Here is a 17,774-nt window from a genome sequence, read left to right on the forward strand (position 1 = left end):
GGGGGGGAGGGTCTCCACTGCCGAAGAGGACAAGCCTTCGGCCTCATAGCTTCCCACACTAAAAGTGTCAGATTTCCGAAAAAGTTGCTTTCTAACTTGCAGGTATTTCTTTTACGACAGCACGAAAAATGATTTTGAATGGTCGCGCTCGTTAAAGGGTTATAGCTTGCTAAGTTGCCAACCTGCTTTGTGGAGAAGTAGAAAAGAAAAAGAAGTTTCCTTCCCCTTCCTTAAAATCAAAATAAAAGCAGCCGACAGTTGCAGCCCTGTAGCCAGCCGAAAGCAAACATGGCAGTCAAAGAAGCAGTTGCTAAAGGGATGAGCGTGCTTCTTGGAAAATGTGTACCCACCGTTAAAACTAATGCTTCCAAATTTCAAGTGAAGAGGATGGTGCTGGATACGTATTTGAACATGGTATTGGCGTGTGCTACGCAGAGACTGATTACTAAGTTAGGTTAGGTTACTTTTATTATTAGGAGTAACTCTTAACTCATTTCTTATTTTCTTGCTGAACAGTATTTTCATGAACATGAGTACATATATGCCCATGATCCAGAAAAAATTTGCAAAACTGGTGACACGGTTCTTCTTAAAAAATTGCCTCAAAAAATGACTACGTTGATTACTCACAAAGTGGATAGAATTGTTTATCCACTAGGAGATGTCACAGACCCAGTCACTGGTAAAAAAGTTACCTTTATACACTATCGGTAAGTGTCCAAAAGTTTTCTTCTCAAACAGTTAAGTAGTAACAGTGTCAAACTAATGCGTTACTATTCCATCGCAGAGAACATCAAGACCAAGAGGACGCATTATATGGTGCTCTACCAACTCGCTTCGAATATGACAAAGCACCTCCAAGAGGATGGCAAGAGGACAAGAGAGATTTGACTCATAGGGAAACTTACATTAAATATAATGAAGATGGTAAAGACCAGAAATATGCAGTGTAATTTGTCTTCATTTGGATCACAGAGAACCTGTAGGTTCAGTTTAGGCTTGAAATTTGAACAAATATTTTGATACTGATGTGTAAATATAGATTGGATTGATAACCATAGACTCAAAAATAAAATAACGTGGTTTACAGAGGAAATTATCTTAGGGTTCAATTTTACCAGTCAACCAAGTTAAAATTGTTCAGCCAGCTGAAGTGACTTATATATTTACACATTAACAGAACTTCAACAATCCAGGATTTAACATGCAAACAGATTTGTACTTCTTATCTTCATCATATTACACCCCAAAAAAATCTAAAAATAAAGTTTTTGCTCAGGAATATTGATAGTTATCAATAACTGCTATGGCTATGGCCAAAGTAATAACAAATAGAAATTGCCTTTAAAATTATATAATTTTTTCTTTCTAAAAAGACTGCTGGTAGTTAAGTTCTTACTTTGTTTTTTGGAGAAGTACTATAACTTAGGGCATGTGAAGATAATTCATTTTTCACATCACACTCAGGCCCCAAAATAACCATCACAAGGTGTGACTTTTTCCACAGTTTGAGCATTTGCACCTTGTGCAACAAATGCTGACAATGAAATGCACTCTTAAATGCTGTCGTAATTCAAGTACATTCAGTAATGGCACCTAAAAAAGCTAATTTAGTTTTGTCCAAAAAAAACAAACAACACAATTTAAAAAAGATAATTGAAAGAATACAAAAAAAAAAAAAAAATCAAAAAAAATGACAGCTTTACAATTCAAAGCTACATCATACCGATAATTGAACTAGTTGCTAAGAAGAAAGATAGTTCTTGACTAGTCTTTTGATAACAGAAGTATGAAAGGTAACAAAGCTGGTGGATTAAGTCTCATAATTGGAGGCCCCTCACCTCAACTCATGCTCTGACTGGCTAGCACAGCTTAGCAAACCAATCAGTCCTCAAAACCTGAGGTGAGCTGCCTCTGCTTAGAGGTGAGTCTAAATTTACAATTAAGGTTTAAGTAAAGGAGATTAACAGTGCAGCCAGTGCCCACACATTGGCAACTTTTTATTATTGCTTACTGATCAACCAAAATTCCATGGAAATTTAACACATGATTTTGTGCAATATTCCACACTTGTCAAAACAAGGACTACAAGCAAATCAGTTGCATTGTAAAAATTTACAAACATGCAACATAATATGAATGCTCAGATTTTATGCTTGATTTTGAAAGTTATAATACTGCATTCCATTCTACATTCTATGTTTGTACAATAGGTATCACTGGTTAAAACTGAAAACTGGGCTCAAGTCAATTCATCAAATGTGTAACAACAAACATTCACTCATAGATGAAATCTCACAAAAAAGTTTCTTCAAATCCAATGGCTAGACCAAGTATAGACCATATAAACTAGTAATGCTCAAAGCAGTGCTATAATAAACAACAAGAACAGAATCTAGAATAAAACTAACAAAGAGAAAAATTGCATTCATCCTTTTCTCTTCAAGTGACAAGTAAAAATGGATAAAACCTCCCATTTATAAACACCGGAATTGTTTTTAAAAATTGCTATAGTTAGGGTACTTAAAAAAAAAACATACTGGAAAACAGAGAAAGAAATTTCAATTCCATAGCACAAAATTTGTGTACAGAAGATTGTCTTCGTAAACAATGATTACAAACACCACATGACTAAGCATTGCAAAAGTTGGTATAACAATTAAAATCACAGTCATGAAGATTCATCCATGCAGGTAGGTCCATGGCCTTTGCAAGAATAGAGAAAGGTTGTTTAGAGCATTTGTTCTCAAGAACAGCAGTCATACTCCCTAAACATGTTCCCTATAAGATCCACAAAGGAAATCTTTCATCATCCTACATGCTATGTGACAAGTTACAGTACAATATCAGTCATTCATGAATAGAATTAAATCCTGCATATCAAATTGAATCTTTATAGGACTGATATTTCCCATCTCATTCCAAAATGTATACAGGAAGCAACAGATGAATATTCACACAGAACATGTGCAAAGATTCTTTGGTATATCAGCAAAGCAAATGGGTTGCTTTTGGCCCAATGCTAACAGTATTCAAAACCATGAGCAGAAAAGTTCACAACCAAATTGAAATTCAATTGTAAGAAAAGATCTCCATAACTGTTCTGAAATTTTATAGTTATCAAGGCAGCACTTTGACTACGATGGTAACTTGGGTAACAAGCTTATAAATATGACTCAGGACAAGAATTCTCTCTCTAATGCTGCACCCATCATGTTCCAATCTCCATCGTCCATCTCATCAGGATCAGGTGGGTCTTCGGACCCAGGACTTTCAGACCCATTTTCACCAAGATCAAGATCACTCGGAAGGGCTTCTCCTCTCCTAAATTTAGTACTTGGCATATCTTCACCCTCCTCATCGCCATCAGATTCAGTAGGAGTTCCAGTCCCTGATTTATATTCTTGGCGCTTCCTCTTTAAGTCATGTTTGCCCCAACCATGAGGATGTTCACCTGTGAAAAATAAAAGAATGTTGAAAACTCAGTATAAATACCACAACCAGTAACTTGAGAAGTACATGTAAAGCTTTAGGACTTCTTATATTTTCTTACCTGAAAGAGAATCTGCAGAAGAACTACTAGAATCAGAATCATCCTCAAGTTTCTTCCTGGCAGGTGGCAACTCAGGAGGTTGACTGTCTCCCTCACTCTCTAATTCCATCTCAGGAACAGGTGCAGCTTTAATCATTTCACTTTTCTCTTCCTCTTCTCCATCACTTTCAGAATCATCTGAGAGGTCATCAACCTCTTTTCCCATTTTAGCAATTTCATCTGATGAGAAAGACACAAATAGCAAAGGATTTATGGTATCCATAAATCTGCCACTTGCTGTTCTGCTTCTGCCAGAGCTGCAAAGTATGATGAGTCAAGTAGATTTAAAAAAAGACCTATTGTATTTAACTCCTTACATTTCAAATCACATTAACTTGATTACCTTGTTGATGGTTCAGAGGTAGTTTCCCTGGCCCCTGAAGTGTGTTCAGGGCTCCCACAATGAGGTGGAGGATGCCTAGTTCCTGCTCGGTTTCGGCTTAAAGGAAAAACCTTCTCATCAACACGTTCCCACCTTTCAGCACTGACCCATAACCAGTCTGCTGTGACCATAAAGACATTTTTCATACGCCGTGCTGAATTCACCTAAAAGTTAAAATAGCAAATAAAATTCAACTATAAAAATTAAGGAAAGTTTTTAAAAATGTTAAATTTTTTAAAAAAAAAATACCTTTGCAGTGCCTGGTCGTACCGCCACTAAATGAGTGGTGTTCTTTTTTAAATCTTGCGTTATGTTAGCGCCCAAGGAGACGGCAACTTGAAAAGCTCTACTCTTTTCCAAAGGTATATTGTTTGGAACTAAGCCACTGAATACCAAATTTGTACCCTTCAGAACTCTTCTACGAACAGAAGGGATGATGTTCTTCATATCTGGTCGCCTACCGGCATCCATTCTGTCATAAAACTCTTTGTGTATTCTTTTCAATATTTCTTCCAGGTAAAGGAGATAATCATCGTGATCAGGCACTTCAATTTCATCATTACAAGGCTTACTAATTTCTTTTTCAGAGGTTTCTTGATTACAATCCAGAACACTTTTACTGCAGTTTAAAGATTTCTCTTCCTTATACTGCAATCCAGGGTTGACAGCCTGGGCTTCGGTTTGATTATCACTTTCATTGGATCCTCCTTCAGTAGATTTAATATCCCCATCCTGCTGAACTTCATTATTTCCAGCTGTTTTAGTATTGGCACCAGATGTCTGAATTTCCAATTTTTTAGTAGCACCTGCATCTTTACTGTCTTCAGGAAGTTTGTCAACATCAACATTCTCCTTTGTTTTACAAGTGCTATCTTCCTTTTTCCCTTCTTCAAGGATTTGTTCGCTGTTTTCTTGTTGATCAGGGGAATTTCCACTGGTACACTGAGGTTGATCTACTTTGGGTTGACATGATTCTTCTTCAGTGAGTTTTTCAGATTGTTTACAGCTTTCTCCACTCTCAGGTTGTTTTTCCTCTGAAGATGTTTCATCACTATTCTTTTTCACTAGATCAATTGCGTCACACTGGGATATCTGACCAGGTTCATCTACAAGATTAGGACGGAATATGTCCTTACCCTTCTTTCCATCCCCTGGAAGAAGGTTCACATGTATTACTACCCAATACAGAAGTGGCTGAATGTAGTCAAAGAAAAAGAGATACATACCAAGACAACTAAAATCATATGCACCCTTGTCATCATTTTCTTGTTTTGATAAACCGGGAGGAGCATTAATATCACCAGTATGTTGGAAAAAGTGATAAGGCTTGACATGGATTAAATTTGGGGCAAAATTCCAGACATCTTCACGATCATCAATGATACATACCATCTCATCCCCACAAGGAAATAAGGCTCTAAAACACAGGGAACAAAAATATGTCAAATAAGGTGTTTAGGTAAGGCCCAATATGATAAATTTGATTTTCTTAATAAGATAACAGATAACTCACTTTAAGTTTGCTGTTTTTGAGTTAGCACTGACACATTCATCTCTAGATAAAATACGATGCGAAAAGTATTGTCCATCTGGGTCTAAGAACATTGCAATCTTGTGTGCATACATTCTAGAGCCAAAGGTACAAATATGCAGTTCATAATATTTGCTCATCTCTTTCAAAAAGTTTTGGGTACCAGGTCGAAGACGAGTATGATGCCAGGGGGACATACTTCCATGTAATCTAAAGTGGTATACATCCTAAACAAATGATCAGAAAAATTGCATAAAAAGACAGCACAATACCATTTCCCTTATGATAGGATTTTAACAATTAAATTAACTCTCTGCTCCATACCTTTAGATTTGGTGGTATGTTGTCATTAGTTGTGTGAATTAGAGTTTGATCCAAATCAACCAAAAGTACCAGTTTTTTAGTAGCCAAGAGACGCTCTTCATCAGCCTTACCCAAAATTTGTGCTTGCTGTCAACAGAACCATGGCAATTTATGTAAACTGTACCCTCAAGTAATTTAAACCACAAGGTACCACAGGACTTACTTCTGCATTGACTTTCAGCTCTGGAATACTATGGATCATTGGGATAGAGGCAACATTATCATCATTACAGCTTTCTTCATTGCGTAGGTCAGCCCCACACTCAGCACACATATCCTTCATAACAGTTGGGTGTGTGCATTTTTCTAGCTCCAGGAGAGGGTGTCTACACAGGAAGGATAAAAATTATTCTATTTGTACCTTTCAAAGAATATACACTGACACCTTGAACAAGAGTAAAGAATAAAGGCACCACTCTGATAAGAATGTAAAGGTTCACACTCGGAATAAAAGCGTTATTATGCTAACAAACCTTCTCACAGGACTTCTGATACAATTTTGAAAATTTGACAAATTTGGAACAGATAGAACCATTAAGGGTATTAGTTAGAAATTTATAAAAGACAACCACTGGAAACAAGGTGTGTGCTTGTAATTTCTGATCCAAATAGAGAACAGAAACAAGAAACCAGTAGCAATACTGAGAAATTCTTAGTAAGAACAAACATTAAAGATAGGAAAGTAAAATGACAAAGATGAGTGACAAAGCTTTGATGACCAAAGAAAGGTGCCAAACAATTAGTGCAGGAAATTGACACAATAACATAACCTCTACGGCCAATGCTATCAGGACAAATAGTAATCGGAAAGAGGTTAACAGGCGTGATAGAAACAGAAAGTTTTGTCAGGGACTACTTGACTGAATCCCAAAAGCTTCAAAAGTAATTGTCTCAGGTATAAGTAATAACCTACCCTGGTTGAACAACATCTCCCTCCTTCACTAGCAGCTTGCGCACAGTACCGACTGCAGTTGCCTTTAACTTTTGTATTTCGGGCTTTCCATTGCCAGGACTTGGGTCGTACAGAAGTATAATGCGTCCAATGGACACGATTGTACCCTCTTTTACTTTCCATTTGGAAATTTTTATACAATTTTCCAAAGTTAGAGAGAGAACGACAGAATTTACGCTCATCGTGACAAACTCGCGGTGCTGTTGGGAAGGAAGGAAGTGAGGATACGATTGGTGGGAATAATAGGTATGGCGTCTTCAACCAATCCCAGAGCTCGTTTCAACCTACCGGTCAGGCACCGGACAGATTTGAATTTTCATGTGTTGTTTGTGTTGTGTACCCTTCACCAAGCCCTTACTTTTGGCCAAAATGGCAAAATAATGTAGATCCTGTCCGTCCGTTTAGTGTGTACGAAAGAAGCACATTGTTTTCTACTATACTGCTTAGCTGTCACCTGTAGTTAATGGGTAAGTGTAGCATTGAGATAGATTTTATGGGTGTGGGCTGGTGTTTCTTTTCAAAGTTGTGGTTAAGGTCGATTATTCTCTATACCTACAACATATGTTGCATTGAACCTTATGGATAAATTTTATTATTATTACTTAAGAGCTTGTAACTCCCTATTTCTGATAATGATGAGGTGCATTTTGTCAAAATTTTGCCAAAGTTATAAAATGCAAACTTCTGTCCATTCCATTTCTGTCAGAAATTTCCATTTGCCTCCTAATTTATTGGCTCGATTGGTTGATTTACAGACAGCTTCCATAATGAGCTTTTCATTGCCCTCACCTCCGAGAAGGATGAGGAGGAGAGAACAAAGTCACAATACCATTGGATTAACTGCCCCCAAAGCAGTATCAACTCCCTACAATACTCCGTTCAAAAGCAGGAACCAGAGTTTACGCTGTCCCAATGTAATAGATAAAAACACTAAAAAAGCAGTCTCTCAACTTAAAGGTACTGTCATTTTATTTCTCTCATCTTACTGCCCTTACCTGTCCTCTTTTAATCATGTGTGTCTTTCTCATTAGATCTTCTCAACAAACAATGGTATATTTTCAATGTATCTCCTTTATTCAACATGGATTATACTGAAGTTTCCTTAAAGCGTTATGCACGCCGATTGAAAACTAAACTCACATCTAGGTTATCAGATTCAAGTGCTGTTGAATATGAAGTGTCTTATGCACCATATAAAAATTTACAATTAAATGAAATTGATCATGGTGCTATTGAGGTAAGTAAACATAATCTTCAATTCTTAGTATATTCCATTTCTTTTTCGATTAAGAAAGTATATTACTTAAATTGTAGGTACTGGTTGAAAAAATGACTGAAAGTGGCAATCGCTCTATTGCTTACTATGCTATCTTGCTTTCTTGGGGAGCATCAAGTGAAATGCAGCCTGAAAATGCGGTATATCTACCAATACTTATTTGTCGTGGCTTGAAAAGTAAGTTGCTTCATAATACAGTATATACCTGCTTCATTTCTTAGTGTCATCTAATTTTATTTTTTTAAATATATTTTTCTAGGTATAATAAAACAAGTTCACACTGAATTTCAACTGGTACACGACTGTTTTGTAAATTCTATTCATATGAACGCTGAAGAAATGAGAATTCTCAGCATTGACATTTTTGACAGTTCATCATATCAAGAAGATGAGATCAAATTAAGGTACCACTTACCGCAAAATATGAAGTCTGGTGAATTAGACATTTCTCTTCCCACCTTTGTATTATCTAATCTGTGGAAAAGGTAAGAAATTATTTTACACCTTTAGCAAAGACTTGTGCCCCTACTTGTGGTTTTAGACTAATTATAGATGTTTCAGCATTCATAAGCATAAGGAGTGGACCGATGAAGAAGTCACAACATTTTGGGTGGAAATTCATAATCACACCTATCGGGCATTTGGCATAGAACTAGGACACTGTATTTTGGCCAAAGTTACATTACCCGACATATCATTTACTCAAGAGGCAGTATGTATTCAATCATATTGATTTCTGCATTATTTTATAATACTTCCTTATTACATAAAGTTTATACCATGTTTCCAGGTGTATGTGAAGAAGAAAGAACATATGTATCTCTTTTTGAGTCACTTGATGAGCTTGTGCAACCATCTAACAACAGTTGTCCCATTTGTACATGAAGTTTCATTGCCTAGTTCCTCAAGTTAAAAGTTACCTAACCATACCTTATTTTACGATTTAGGACATTTTATGTTTTTAAAAGTGTGTTGTGTGTGTAAAAATTGGAGCGTGTGCTTAACTGACGAGAAATCTGTTAGGTTTATTTTAAGAAGAATAATTCATTTTTATCAATTTTATTGTACTTTAGAGAAATCTTTTTATACGTTGAAATGTAGTCACTTTAATTTAATGAAATGACAATACACTCTCTTTAAGTAACACATTCGATGACATTCTCCACCTCCCAGATACGATTGGTTTGCTTTACTTATCTATCCTTCAAATATCTGGTTCACTTGATCAAAGGTACTACAAATTAAAAGTTCAATGTGGTTGTAAGAACACAAAGAGAACCTAAGAAGGCAAGATACAAAAGCCCACACTAAACAATTAATTTAGAATGGGATATTGAGGGGAATGTATACAAATGTGCTTTGATCAAACATTAACTTGATTTCCTGAAAAAATGACCAGCAAGGTGTGTATAACACTAGATAGATTTAAAAAAAAACAAAAAAAAATCAACAAACAACAAAACTCTTTGTTTGATGCAGACAAGAAGATCAGTAATCAAAAACATATAGGGCAACCACTGGGAGTGCTGCTGAATCAAATTAGAGTGTGATGGAGAAGCATCGTTAGGACTAGGAAATGTCACACCAATCTTACATTGAAGCCAACTAATTACAATATAAAGTATTCAGATTAACTTTGGTAACACCCATGCAGCCCAAAATAATGGGGCAACCAACATTCATTCAAGTTTCATATCCTTACATCAATGAACCAATTCTCAAACAGAAAACTTATCAATGAACCATGTCTTGAAAACAGAAACTTAGGAATAAAAAAATTTCAATGAACTGCAGAGCTAAAATACAGTAAATTCATCACACTGTTCATATAAAGCTAAAATGAAACAAAAACTAATGTCTATTAGTCACATGTTCACAAAAGACATCAGTCAAATACTCACACACAAAAAAAGAGGAGGAATTGGGAAAGATACATTAACGTACCAAAATGCAAAACTTGTGTAATGCTCTTGCTCATGTTTAATAAGGGAGGAAAATTCTGAAGAACATACAGGACAACATAAAAAAAAGGAAAGCTTTCATTGTGTTCTTTGTATGATAGATTTGACAGTAGTCCACACAGGGCATGAAATAAATGTTGCAGAAATGAGGGCAAACATGCATGATGCAGTACGTTATGAATCCTACTCTAGCACTGTCAGAATTGTACAGATCATTTAAATAAAAAGCATGCACTTTCTAAAAATCACATAAGAGGAAAAAACAAGTTTTGACATTGCAAACTGCCAAAAACTTGAAGTTTCGTTCACATGGTTTAAGTTGAGTCTTTATCTTCTGTTTGTTCCATACTCATAAGAGGCCAGTTTCACAGAATATAATAATATAACCTTATATTTAAGGAAGAATAGCACATCCAATGAGCTTTTACTGCTTACACTGCTCGTATAGCAAATAAATATGCCATCTTTTAATTTTCCCTTACTAGCATTGACCAACAATTAACAAAAATAGAGAGGTTTTGACAGAGCTGATCACTGGTTTAACTTCTTGAATTTGTGCTGGCCTTGGTCATGCTGCCATGGGTTTTCCGTTCCACTTGTGCAAATGCCATTGTGTCCTTAGCAGCAGCCACCACCTTGTCCAGCTCCCTGTCCGCTTGATGGCAGACTGGCATTTGTAGGTGAATGCTGCGGCCCGATCTTTATGCCATTAGCCTGAAAATTGATTTGAGCAGTCAGCACCTTTCTACTTGACAGATAGATAATCTCCCAAGATGGTAAATTATATACATACCTCATTATTGATGTCAAAGACACCCTCCTGAATTTTCTCATAGATCTCTTTAGCGGTATTGATGAAAGCTTCTTCAACATTTGCAGCAGTTTTGGCTGAAGTTTCCATGAAAATTAGACCATGTTCATGAGCGAATGCCTCACCCTCCTCCTTCTTCACTTCTCGGCGTGTTTCCAAGTCACTAAAAATTATAAAAAATTATCATTAATCCTATATCTCATTTGAATTGTCAACAAAACAACTAACAAGCAACTAAATGAAAATGCACAGGTAGCTATTCTTTATACCTTTTATTTCCAATAAGCATAATAACCATATTGGAATTTGAATGCTGGCGAGCATCTTCAAGCCAAGTTGTAAGATGGTTGAAAGTTTCCCGTCTGGTGATGTCATAAACCAGTAGGGCACCAGCAGCTCCACGATAATATGACCGTGTGATTGAGCGGAAAGCCTCCTGTCCTGCCTAAAATTTCAGATGATTTTAGAACACTACTAAGTAAGATTTCATGCTAACTTAAGTGGTAAAATTTGGATAGCATGCCAAACTCTGAATGCTTACAGTATCCCAAATCTGCAGTTTAATTTGCTTTCCATCAATGGTTATCATGCGTGCACCAAATTCCACACCTGAAAAAAAGCAAGAGTGTTTTCACACAGGTAATTACAAAATCTGAGGGTCACTGTGGTATTTAGAATAAGACACATACATACAAAACAACCGCTACATCATAAACAGAGTATGCTTTCTGGACAACTCTCTTATCAACCCACAACAGTGAGTTTTTGCTGGAGTCCAGACTTAGGTGCAAATAAACTTGGTGATAAACTTACCAATTGTGAGGTCATGAACAGGCTGGAAGCGTTTGTCAGTGAATTGGAGGAGAAGGCATGATTTGCCGACACCTGCAAAAAAGAGAGACACAATGCTGTAAGAAAAATCAGATATAGTTGCTTTTTTGACAGATAACTGCAATCTCTTGTCAACAATATGACCTATGGCTCTGAAGGAAAAGAGGTTCATCAAGAATTGGTCCAATTGTAGCAATAAGTGACATCACTGCCAGTATATTCACATTCACCATACAGTACTCCATATTTGTGTAATTTGATGTCAAAAGAGACCTAAGAGTCACTATCACATCAATTTGATGCCAAATTCCACAATCTGAATGTAATGAATGGTCACTAACTGGCGGAATGGTGACGAACTGGCTGAATGGTGACGAACTGGCTGAATGGTGACAAACTGGAGTGATGTGGCTTACTACATATGACCAATTCTTGATGAATCTCTGTTTCTTGTGCTTGATGGTGTTCCAAAATAAACAGTGAAAATGCAAAGGAAAATAGGGAGAATAGCTTTTCTTCAGAACCATAGTAAGAAAAGTTCAAAAGTGTTGTAGAATATTTGAGACAAATTCTGACACCATAATAAAAACCGAACCATTATCAGAACAATGCAATTGACAGAAGCAGAAGAAAGGGCGAATGGACACCTTATGGTGACAAGAACATCTGACAGTGCACTGGAGTTAGGTTCAGAAAAATGTCGATTGAAGAAAGAATACAAAATACACAATTCTCTCAACACAATCTTAGTTGGATTTCAAGCGGCAACGCACAGAAATCAGTCAAAGCAAACCCAGATTGCCTAAAATTTAGGCCTAAAACGTTCAAAACTGAAAAATCATGAATCTATTGTTCTTGGTGTAACTCACCTGTGTCTCCGATGATGATGTATTTGAACAAGTAGGCGTAAGACATCTTCTCGAGACGAAAAACGAATCTAATTCACAATAACCAGCAAACAGATTCTTACAGCTGACTTCACCCCTTCAGCAAGATATGGAATACTGTTCTGAACTGAAGCACTCTCTGCAGCTCTACGTCACGAAGTAAATACGCAGCAACCAATCAACACTGACGGTCGTCTTTTGTCTTCTGCCTTCTGCTGCTGTAACTTTTCCCTTGAAATTTAACTCTTTAATTTGGATAAAATTTAGTCGTATAGTTTTCGAATTATATTTTTTATTTTACTCTTCTAAACTTTATTCGTATCTTTATACGTAAACCGATACTACCTAGAAAATCAAAATTGGGATGGCAGCTTATTTTCACAAGTTGGTCATCCTTGTTTACTGTAAGTACAGTCACAAACAAGTAACATTGGGCCAGAATTTACGTAATTCATTCAATTTATCATTCAATTTATATTACTGGAAACTCGGCTTGGTTAGTAAAGAGTTAACTGACATCTGGTTGCGTAAGGTTTTGCTCGACTTTCCTTGTGTTACAAACAAAAATTCTTGTTCACAGAGCAGCCGGTTATGAACTTTCTTTAAAGTATTTTGCCCTTCTGCTTATTTTTAAGACTCGAGATTTCATCGAAAATGATGTGGTCAAGAGTAAAGTCATCGGTGGAGGTACGAATAACTGCTTCTCCTCTTGATATTCTGTCAAGACGACATTCCCTATTATTGCTATTATTGGTTATGTTTACATTACATTAATTTGACTTGAGTGTCTCGCTCTGAACTTAACATTAAAACCTACAATTTTTGCAGCTTTGTAAGCCGGCATTGGCTTTTATGAACGGAAGCAAGCTACTACATGTCACACCATCTCAACATCTGAACCTGGTTCCCATGGTCATAGAACAGACAGGGCGAGGCGAAAGAGCATATGATATTTATTCACGATTGCTTAAGGAAAGAATTATCTGCGTGATGGGTCCTGTGAGTTCTTCAGTAACTTGTTTGCTCATCAACTTGTTAAAAAGAAATAACTATCTAAATCCTTCCATTTTTCCACAGATTAATGACGATTTGTCATCACTAGTCGTGGCTCAGCTCTTGTTTTTGCAATCTGAGAGCAGCAAGAAACCAGTTCACATGTACATTAATAGGTATCTATCAATCAATTATTTATTACTTGCCTGACCTAATCCTAAGACAAAACTCAAAATGAATTGTTTTTTTCCCCAGCCCAGGTGGAAGTGTTACTGCCGGATTAGGTATATATGACACCATGCAGTATATTCTTCCACCAATAGCAACTTGGTGTGTTGGACAAGCATGTAGTATGGCAAGCTTGTTATTGGCTGGAGGTGCTCCAGGCATGCGCCATTCTTTACCTCATGCACGCATCATGATTCATCAACCCTCTGGACAAGCAGTGGTATGAAGTAACAAAACTCTTTCAATTTAAAATAGAAGTTGCCATGTTTCTTCCTAATTTCTTTTTCTTTCCTTCTGTATTTTTACAGGGGCAAGCCACAGACATTGTTCTACAAGCGGAAGAAATTATGAAACTGAAGAGATTAATAAATAATCTATATGTCAAGCACACCAACTTACCATTGGAAACAATAGGTATATTTTATTGTTCTTTTCATGATTATATGTTTAGTCTATTATATTTTTATTATCTGTTCATCTTGAAATGCTCTTTACTGTAACCCCTTTTTTCCTTTTGATATTTCAGAAGCAAATATGGAACGAGATAAATTTATGAATCCTCTGGAGTCAAAAGAATTTGGACTTATTGACAAAATTTTAGACCAACCACCTAAACATGGAGAGCAGAGAGATGAATCTAATTCTCAACAGCAACAACCTCATTCTGTCTGAGTTATTTTCGAAAAGAAACTTCAACATTACGTTGAAAAAAGTCTGTGTTTCTTTCTTAATAGTCACTGAAGCAAACATTTTGACTTGGACAAATTGATGACGTCCTTGACATTGTCAGTGTAAAATTTTACTGTTCCAATAAACACAACTTTTTTTCATTGCAAACATACAGTATTTTTTTAGATCCCTTATGAACTATAGTGTGCTTCACTTCTTGTCTACACTTTCTCCCCCACTAGTCTTTCCAGCATCGCGGTACACCATTCATAAAGACTCAACGAAGTAGTAAACCGTCCATTTGTTTTGTCTCTCATCTCTCATCGTTACTACCATTCAAAATGCGCGCGTCCAGCGAGCGCATGCGCAGTGCTCAGCTGCGGACGTGAGGCTGCCTCCGAAAATAGGCGGTGGCTGTGCCTTTTCTACCCCTCCCCCACCTCGTTTCACCCCCCTTGCCGCACTTGGAGAAGACAACATGGCCGCCGAGAAACGCAGCCGCGGTTCGTGGCGCACACTTTCGGAGACACTTCGGTTTAGAAACGGTTCCATCATGGCGTGTAAATAGGGAGGACGGGAGTGCGCAACGCGACCGTGTGTTCAAAAATGACTGATTAACTAGGTTTTTGCGTGTTTTCTAGTTTGATTTGTGGTGGAAAGTGAGTTTGAGTGCCTTGGATTACCGAAAATGGCTCAAGAACTTGTTCTACACAGCCCTGTTGGTGCAGAGCCCGTTGTTTATCCGTGGCCGCTCAGCTCGGGAGGAGTAAGTGTGATCTTGCCAGTGATGTGATGTGCTGTTGTGGAAAGTGCGAGTGCTTCAATTTCAATGTTTTCATACGTTGTGCATTTTCAAATCGACCAAAACATATGACCTCTACGAAGATTTGTGGTAGTGATGTGTCTGGTAACCGTGTTCAAGTTGTGGGAAAGCGATTCAGTACAGGAAGTTCTCGTCCGAGCCTAGTGAAGTTCAGACTCGTTCGTGCTTTATTTTTAGCACGTTTCTTGACTATGCTGTTTATTGCCCTCTCTATTTCAAAACGTGTGAATGTATTTGATTCAACTGATTTTTCTAGTGCTGATGTGATTGCCAGTGGTTATATTGCTTCGTGGGTTAAGGTTAATGGCCTACCCCAAAGGCTCCATTCCGAATTTTTTCATTATTATTACTTTTTGTTTTTTAATTAAGTCAGTTTGGTTTTTGCTTTTTCAAATTTATACTACTGTGAAAGTTACATAATTTTATCATGTATTCCAATGTTAATCAACATTATGGCATTTTATTGTTGGTGATGCGTTTTTAAGCCCTTGGATCTATATATCTGTGTAACTGTCACTATTAAGTTTGCCAAAATTTAGTCAATTCTAGTTTAACAAAAGTATTGTGACAAAATTTTATTTAACGGAAGTGTCTAGCCAATTATAAAATTTGAATGAATCAATGAATTACTACAATAACACCCAGTTTAGATTTGCTGTCACAACTATATTATACTCAGAAAACATTTATGTCACCTTGTCATATTATTTGTAGCAATCAGTAAAAGATATTATTCTGATACCGCTTAGTCGTCATTTTGGAAGCTCTGAAAGCTGTCACATTTCGTTCTCAGTGTAATTCCAACACTACGGTTACTGAACCTTCTTTATATCAAATGTAGGGAAATAAGTATCCTTGCTATTTTATGGTATCCCTCTTTTATGTTGAAGTCGACCAAAATAGCAGACGATCTGTTCTAGATTTTATTAAAGGGCTGAATTTTTTTGGTTTAATTTTTCGTATCGTTTCCTACACGTTTTTTTTTGTCCCTTTTGTCATCTAATCCATTTAAATATGTTTGTTTTGGTGTGGAGGTTATGTTATAGTTGTGTTATAGCTAATAGCTAATAGTTTCGTTGTTGTTGTTGCCGATGTCTGTGGAATTATGACTCAAAATTACTATGCGCCATGACCCATTTCTAACGCCTTTTTTTTTTCTCTTTTGTCTTTTAGGACAGAAGTGATGGGGCTGCTGAGATTCTGGACACTATCAGGTATGTTGGAGTTGATGTCTTCAGTGTAGTCTAGTATCTATTGGGTTCAAGACCCATTGATTCTTTCTAAAGTGTCGACGAGTTTAAGTATGTACAGTACTGACAGTCAATACGGCCTGCTTGTGTTAACTCCCTATGTTACAAAAGTCCATTACCTCGCCTTGATTTTCCCTCCCTCCGCGCCCAAATTTTCGGGATCGTTTATTCGTCCGCACTCTGCGGCGCTACTGTGTCAGTACAGTAACAGTGTCGCAGACCAGGCTCACGAAGTGTGCGCGTTCGATGAGACGTTTACTTGGCCGGGATTGTTTATGACCACCCCACTGCCCCACTCTAAGTACGTGCCGCGACCCATGAGGCCAGCGGACCGCCTCGCCGTGTCATCCCCCCTAATGACCATCCCTCCGATCCTTTTTGAGCGGCCGTCTCGTGAGGGAGTGCTGCTCGGCGTCTCGCGGCCTGGGCCAGCCACCTCACGTCGTCGCGGTCGTCCGTCGCCCGTCGCGGCGGCGGCCCGCCGAGGCGCGGCGCGGCGACCGGGCGGAGAACATCGGCAACGCCGCGTGGAATCGGCTCCGGATCGGCACCGCGCGCACCGCGCTCGGCTCGGCTCGGGTCCACTCATGATGCCCCCCACCCCCCTTCCCCTTTCCGCCCCCGCCTGACGTGCAGGAGGACCGTGCGGGGCGGGGCGGGGCGCTGCATCCTGCAAGGTCGCGAACGCAGCGAGACGTTTTGGTGGTGACCGGAGATCGCACGCGCCTCGCTCTCTAACACGCACCCATGCACTTGTCGGTGCGGCAACGCCGCCGAGTGCATTGCTTCTTGAACGCAGCTGGCCCGCGCGGAGGTGCGCCGGTGCGCCCTCGTAAAGGATAAAGCCCAGCTGTGGACTATTTTAGGGCGCCCTGGTACTCACTCGTGCCCATGCAGAGTGGGCTCGGGGCGGTCTTTGTCCACATACGGGCACACTGGCTAGTATTCTAGTACGTACTCTCCTATCCCACCTAATGCCAGTCACCCATCCATGAGTGCGACAAAGACGGAGGTACGAAAGCATTGTGCGGACTCACTCCTCCGGTTTGCGTGGACCAGGGCCTTGTCAGCTTGGATTTGGCTGTCCTTTGCCCCGCCCGAGCTAGTTTTACTCCAGGGATTCCAGGACGCCCCCCGTGGCCAGCCCAGTCGAGGCCTGCGAAGCATGTACCACCTTGCTGCCTAGCGGACATCGCCCCCTAGTGCCCCCCTCCCCCGGCTCCCC

General features: G+C 38.5%; 6 protein-coding genes across 11 annotated transcripts in view; 4 read left to right on the forward strand and 2 right to left on the reverse strand.

The window, feature by feature from the left end:
- Positions 1–234: 234 nt before the first annotated feature.
- Positions 235–1,096, forward strand: LOC113216974 (28S ribosomal protein S17, mitochondrial). Its single transcript, XM_026436809.2, has 3 exons — positions 235–414; positions 517–710; positions 788–1,096. The coding sequence occupies exons 1-3, from the start codon at positions 289–291 to the stop codon at positions 951–953; spliced, it is 486 nt and encodes a 161-aa protein (XP_026292594.1). The 5' UTR covers positions 235–288; the 3' UTR covers positions 954–1,096.
- Positions 933–7,049, reverse strand: LOC113205720 (RNA polymerase II subunit A C-terminal domain phosphatase). The gene is made up of 9 exons (XM_026421439.2): positions 6,782–7,049; positions 6,032–6,194; positions 5,830–5,955; positions 5,488–5,732; positions 5,201–5,391; positions 4,224–5,125; positions 3,936–4,138; positions 3,554–3,849; positions 933–3,454 (listed from the first exon to the last, which is right to left on the reverse strand). The coding sequence occupies exons 1-9, from the start codon at positions 7,000–7,002 to the stop codon at positions 3,177–3,179; spliced, it is 2,625 nt and encodes an 874-aa protein (XP_026277224.1). The 5' UTR covers positions 7,003–7,049; the 3' UTR covers positions 933–3,176.
- Positions 7,050–7,051: 2 nt separating this feature from the next.
- LOC113205721 (centromere protein L-like) lies at positions 7,052–9,514 on the forward strand. Of its 2 annotated transcripts, none has more exons than XM_026421440.2 (7): positions 7,052–7,287; positions 7,576–7,777; positions 7,852–8,057; positions 8,135–8,273; positions 8,356–8,581; positions 8,649–8,808; positions 8,887–9,514. In XM_026421440.2, exons 2-7 carry the CDS (start codon positions 7,588–7,590, stop codon positions 9,007–9,009), a joined length of 1,044 nt encoding a protein of 347 aa, XP_026277225.1. In that variant the 5' UTR covers positions 7,052–7,287; positions 7,576–7,587; the 3' UTR covers positions 9,010–9,514. The 2 variants fall into 2 exon arrangements, with proteins under 2 accessions (XP_026277225.1, XP_026277226.1); XM_026421441.2 differs by having other exon boundaries at positions 8,658–8,808; positions 8,887–9,240.
- LOC113205724 (ras-related protein Rab-2) lies at positions 9,140–12,756 on the reverse strand. The gene is made up of 6 exons (XM_026421446.2): positions 12,569–12,756; positions 11,682–11,753; positions 11,410–11,477; positions 11,138–11,313; positions 10,851–11,031; positions 9,140–10,771 (listed from the first exon to the last, which is right to left on the reverse strand). The coding sequence occupies exons 1-6, from the start codon at positions 12,612–12,614 to the stop codon at positions 10,676–10,678; spliced, it is 639 nt and encodes a 212-aa protein (XP_026277231.1). The 5' UTR covers positions 12,615–12,756; the 3' UTR covers positions 9,140–10,675.
- Positions 12,757–12,845: 89 nt separating this feature from the next.
- Positions 12,846–14,644, forward strand: LOC113205722 (ATP-dependent Clp protease proteolytic subunit). 5 transcript variants are annotated; one of them, XM_026421445.2, is made up of 7 exons: positions 12,846–12,990; positions 13,222–13,273; positions 13,415–13,585; positions 13,664–13,755; positions 13,835–14,027; positions 14,116–14,221; positions 14,334–14,644. In XM_026421445.2, the coding sequence occupies exons 2-7, from the start codon at positions 13,241–13,243 to the stop codon at positions 14,477–14,479; spliced, it is 741 nt and encodes a 246-aa protein (XP_026277230.1). In that variant the 5' UTR covers positions 12,846–12,990; positions 13,222–13,240; the 3' UTR covers positions 14,480–14,644. The 5 variants fall into 5 exon arrangements, with proteins under 5 accessions (XP_026277230.1, XP_052123473.1, XP_026277227.1 ...); XM_052267513.1 differs by having other exon boundaries at positions 12,848–12,990; positions 13,167–13,273; XM_026421442.2 differs by having other exon boundaries at positions 12,908–13,082; positions 13,167–13,273.
- A 136-nt stretch (positions 14,645–14,780) lies between these two features.
- Positions 14,781–17,774, forward strand: part of LOC127749432 (histone-lysine N-methyltransferase, H3 lysine-79 specific-like) — a gene marked incomplete at its 3' end in the record, with an annotated part of 8,121 nt that continues 5,127 nt past the window's right edge. The window contains 2 exon segments of the mRNA XM_052267514.1: positions 14,781–15,242; positions 16,473–16,513. Coding sequence (XP_052123474.1) covers positions 15,165–15,242; positions 16,473–16,513 — 119 coding nt within the window.

The sequence above is a fragment of the Frankliniella occidentalis genome, unplaced genomic scaffold (assembly GCF_000697945.3).
Source record: "Frankliniella occidentalis isolate FOCC.00 unplaced genomic scaffold, Focc_3.1 Scaffold53, whole genome shotgun sequence".
Classification (NCBI taxonomy): Eukaryota; Metazoa; Arthropoda; class Insecta; order Thysanoptera; family Thripidae; genus Frankliniella; species Frankliniella occidentalis.

Bases quoted from the DNA above. Each gene is read 5' to 3' on its own strand.
- LOC113216974 (XM_026436809.2), top strand. From the start codon at position 289: ATGGCAGTCAAAGAAGCAGTTGCTAAAGGGATGAGCGTGCTTCTTGGA. The intron at 415-516 runs GTATTGGCGTGT...CTTGCTGAACAG, and splicing joins TGGATACGTATTTGAACATG to TATTTTCATGAACATGAGTA. The intron at 711-787 runs GTAAGTGTCCAA...ATTCCATCGCAG, and splicing joins GTTACCTTTATACACTATCG to AGAACATCAAGACCAAGAGG.
- LOC113205720 (XM_026421439.2), bottom strand. From the start codon at position 7,002: ATGAGCGTAAATTCTGTCGTTCTCTCTCTAACTTTGGAAAATTGTATA. The intron at 5,126-5,200 runs GTATGTATCTCT...ACCTTCTTCCAG, and splicing joins ATATGATTTTAGTTGTCTTG to GGGATGGAAAGAAGGGTAAG. The intron at 4,139-4,223 runs GTATTTTTTTTT...TTTAACTTTTAG, and splicing joins TACGACCAGGCACTGCAAAG to GTGAATTCAGCACGGCGTAT.
- LOC113205721 (XM_026421440.2), top strand. From the start codon at position 7,588: ATGAGCTTTTCATTGCCCTCACCTCCGAGAAGGATGAGGAGGAGAGAA. The intron at 7,778-7,851 runs GTACTGTCATTT...CTTTCTCATTAG, and splicing joins AGCAGTCTCTCAACTTAAAG to ATCTTCTCAACAAACAATGG. The intron at 8,809-8,886 runs GTATGTATTCAA...CCATGTTTCCAG, and splicing joins TATCATTTACTCAAGAGGCA to GTGTATGTGAAGAAGAAAGA.
- LOC113205724 (XM_026421446.2), bottom strand. From the start codon at position 12,614: ATGTCTTACGCCTACTTGTTCAAATACATCATCATCGGAGACACAG. The intron at 11,478-11,681 runs GTAAGTTTATCA...GCTTTTTTTCAG, and splicing joins TGTTCATGACCTCACAATTG to GTGTGGAATTTGGTGCACGC. The intron at 11,032-11,137 runs GTATAAAGAATA...TATAATTTTTAG, and splicing joins ATGCTTATTGGAAATAAAAG to TGACTTGGAAACACGCCGAG.
- LOC113205722 (XM_026421445.2), top strand. From the start codon at position 13,241: ATGATGTGGTCAAGAGTAAAGTCATCGGTGGAG. The intron at 13,586-13,663 runs GTGAGTTCTTCA...ATTTTTCCACAG, and splicing joins TTATCTGCGTGATGGGTCCT to ATTAATGACGATTTGTCATC. The intron at 14,222-14,333 runs GTATATTTTATT...TTGATATTTCAG, and splicing joins CTTACCATTGGAAACAATAG to AAGCAAATATGGAACGAGAT.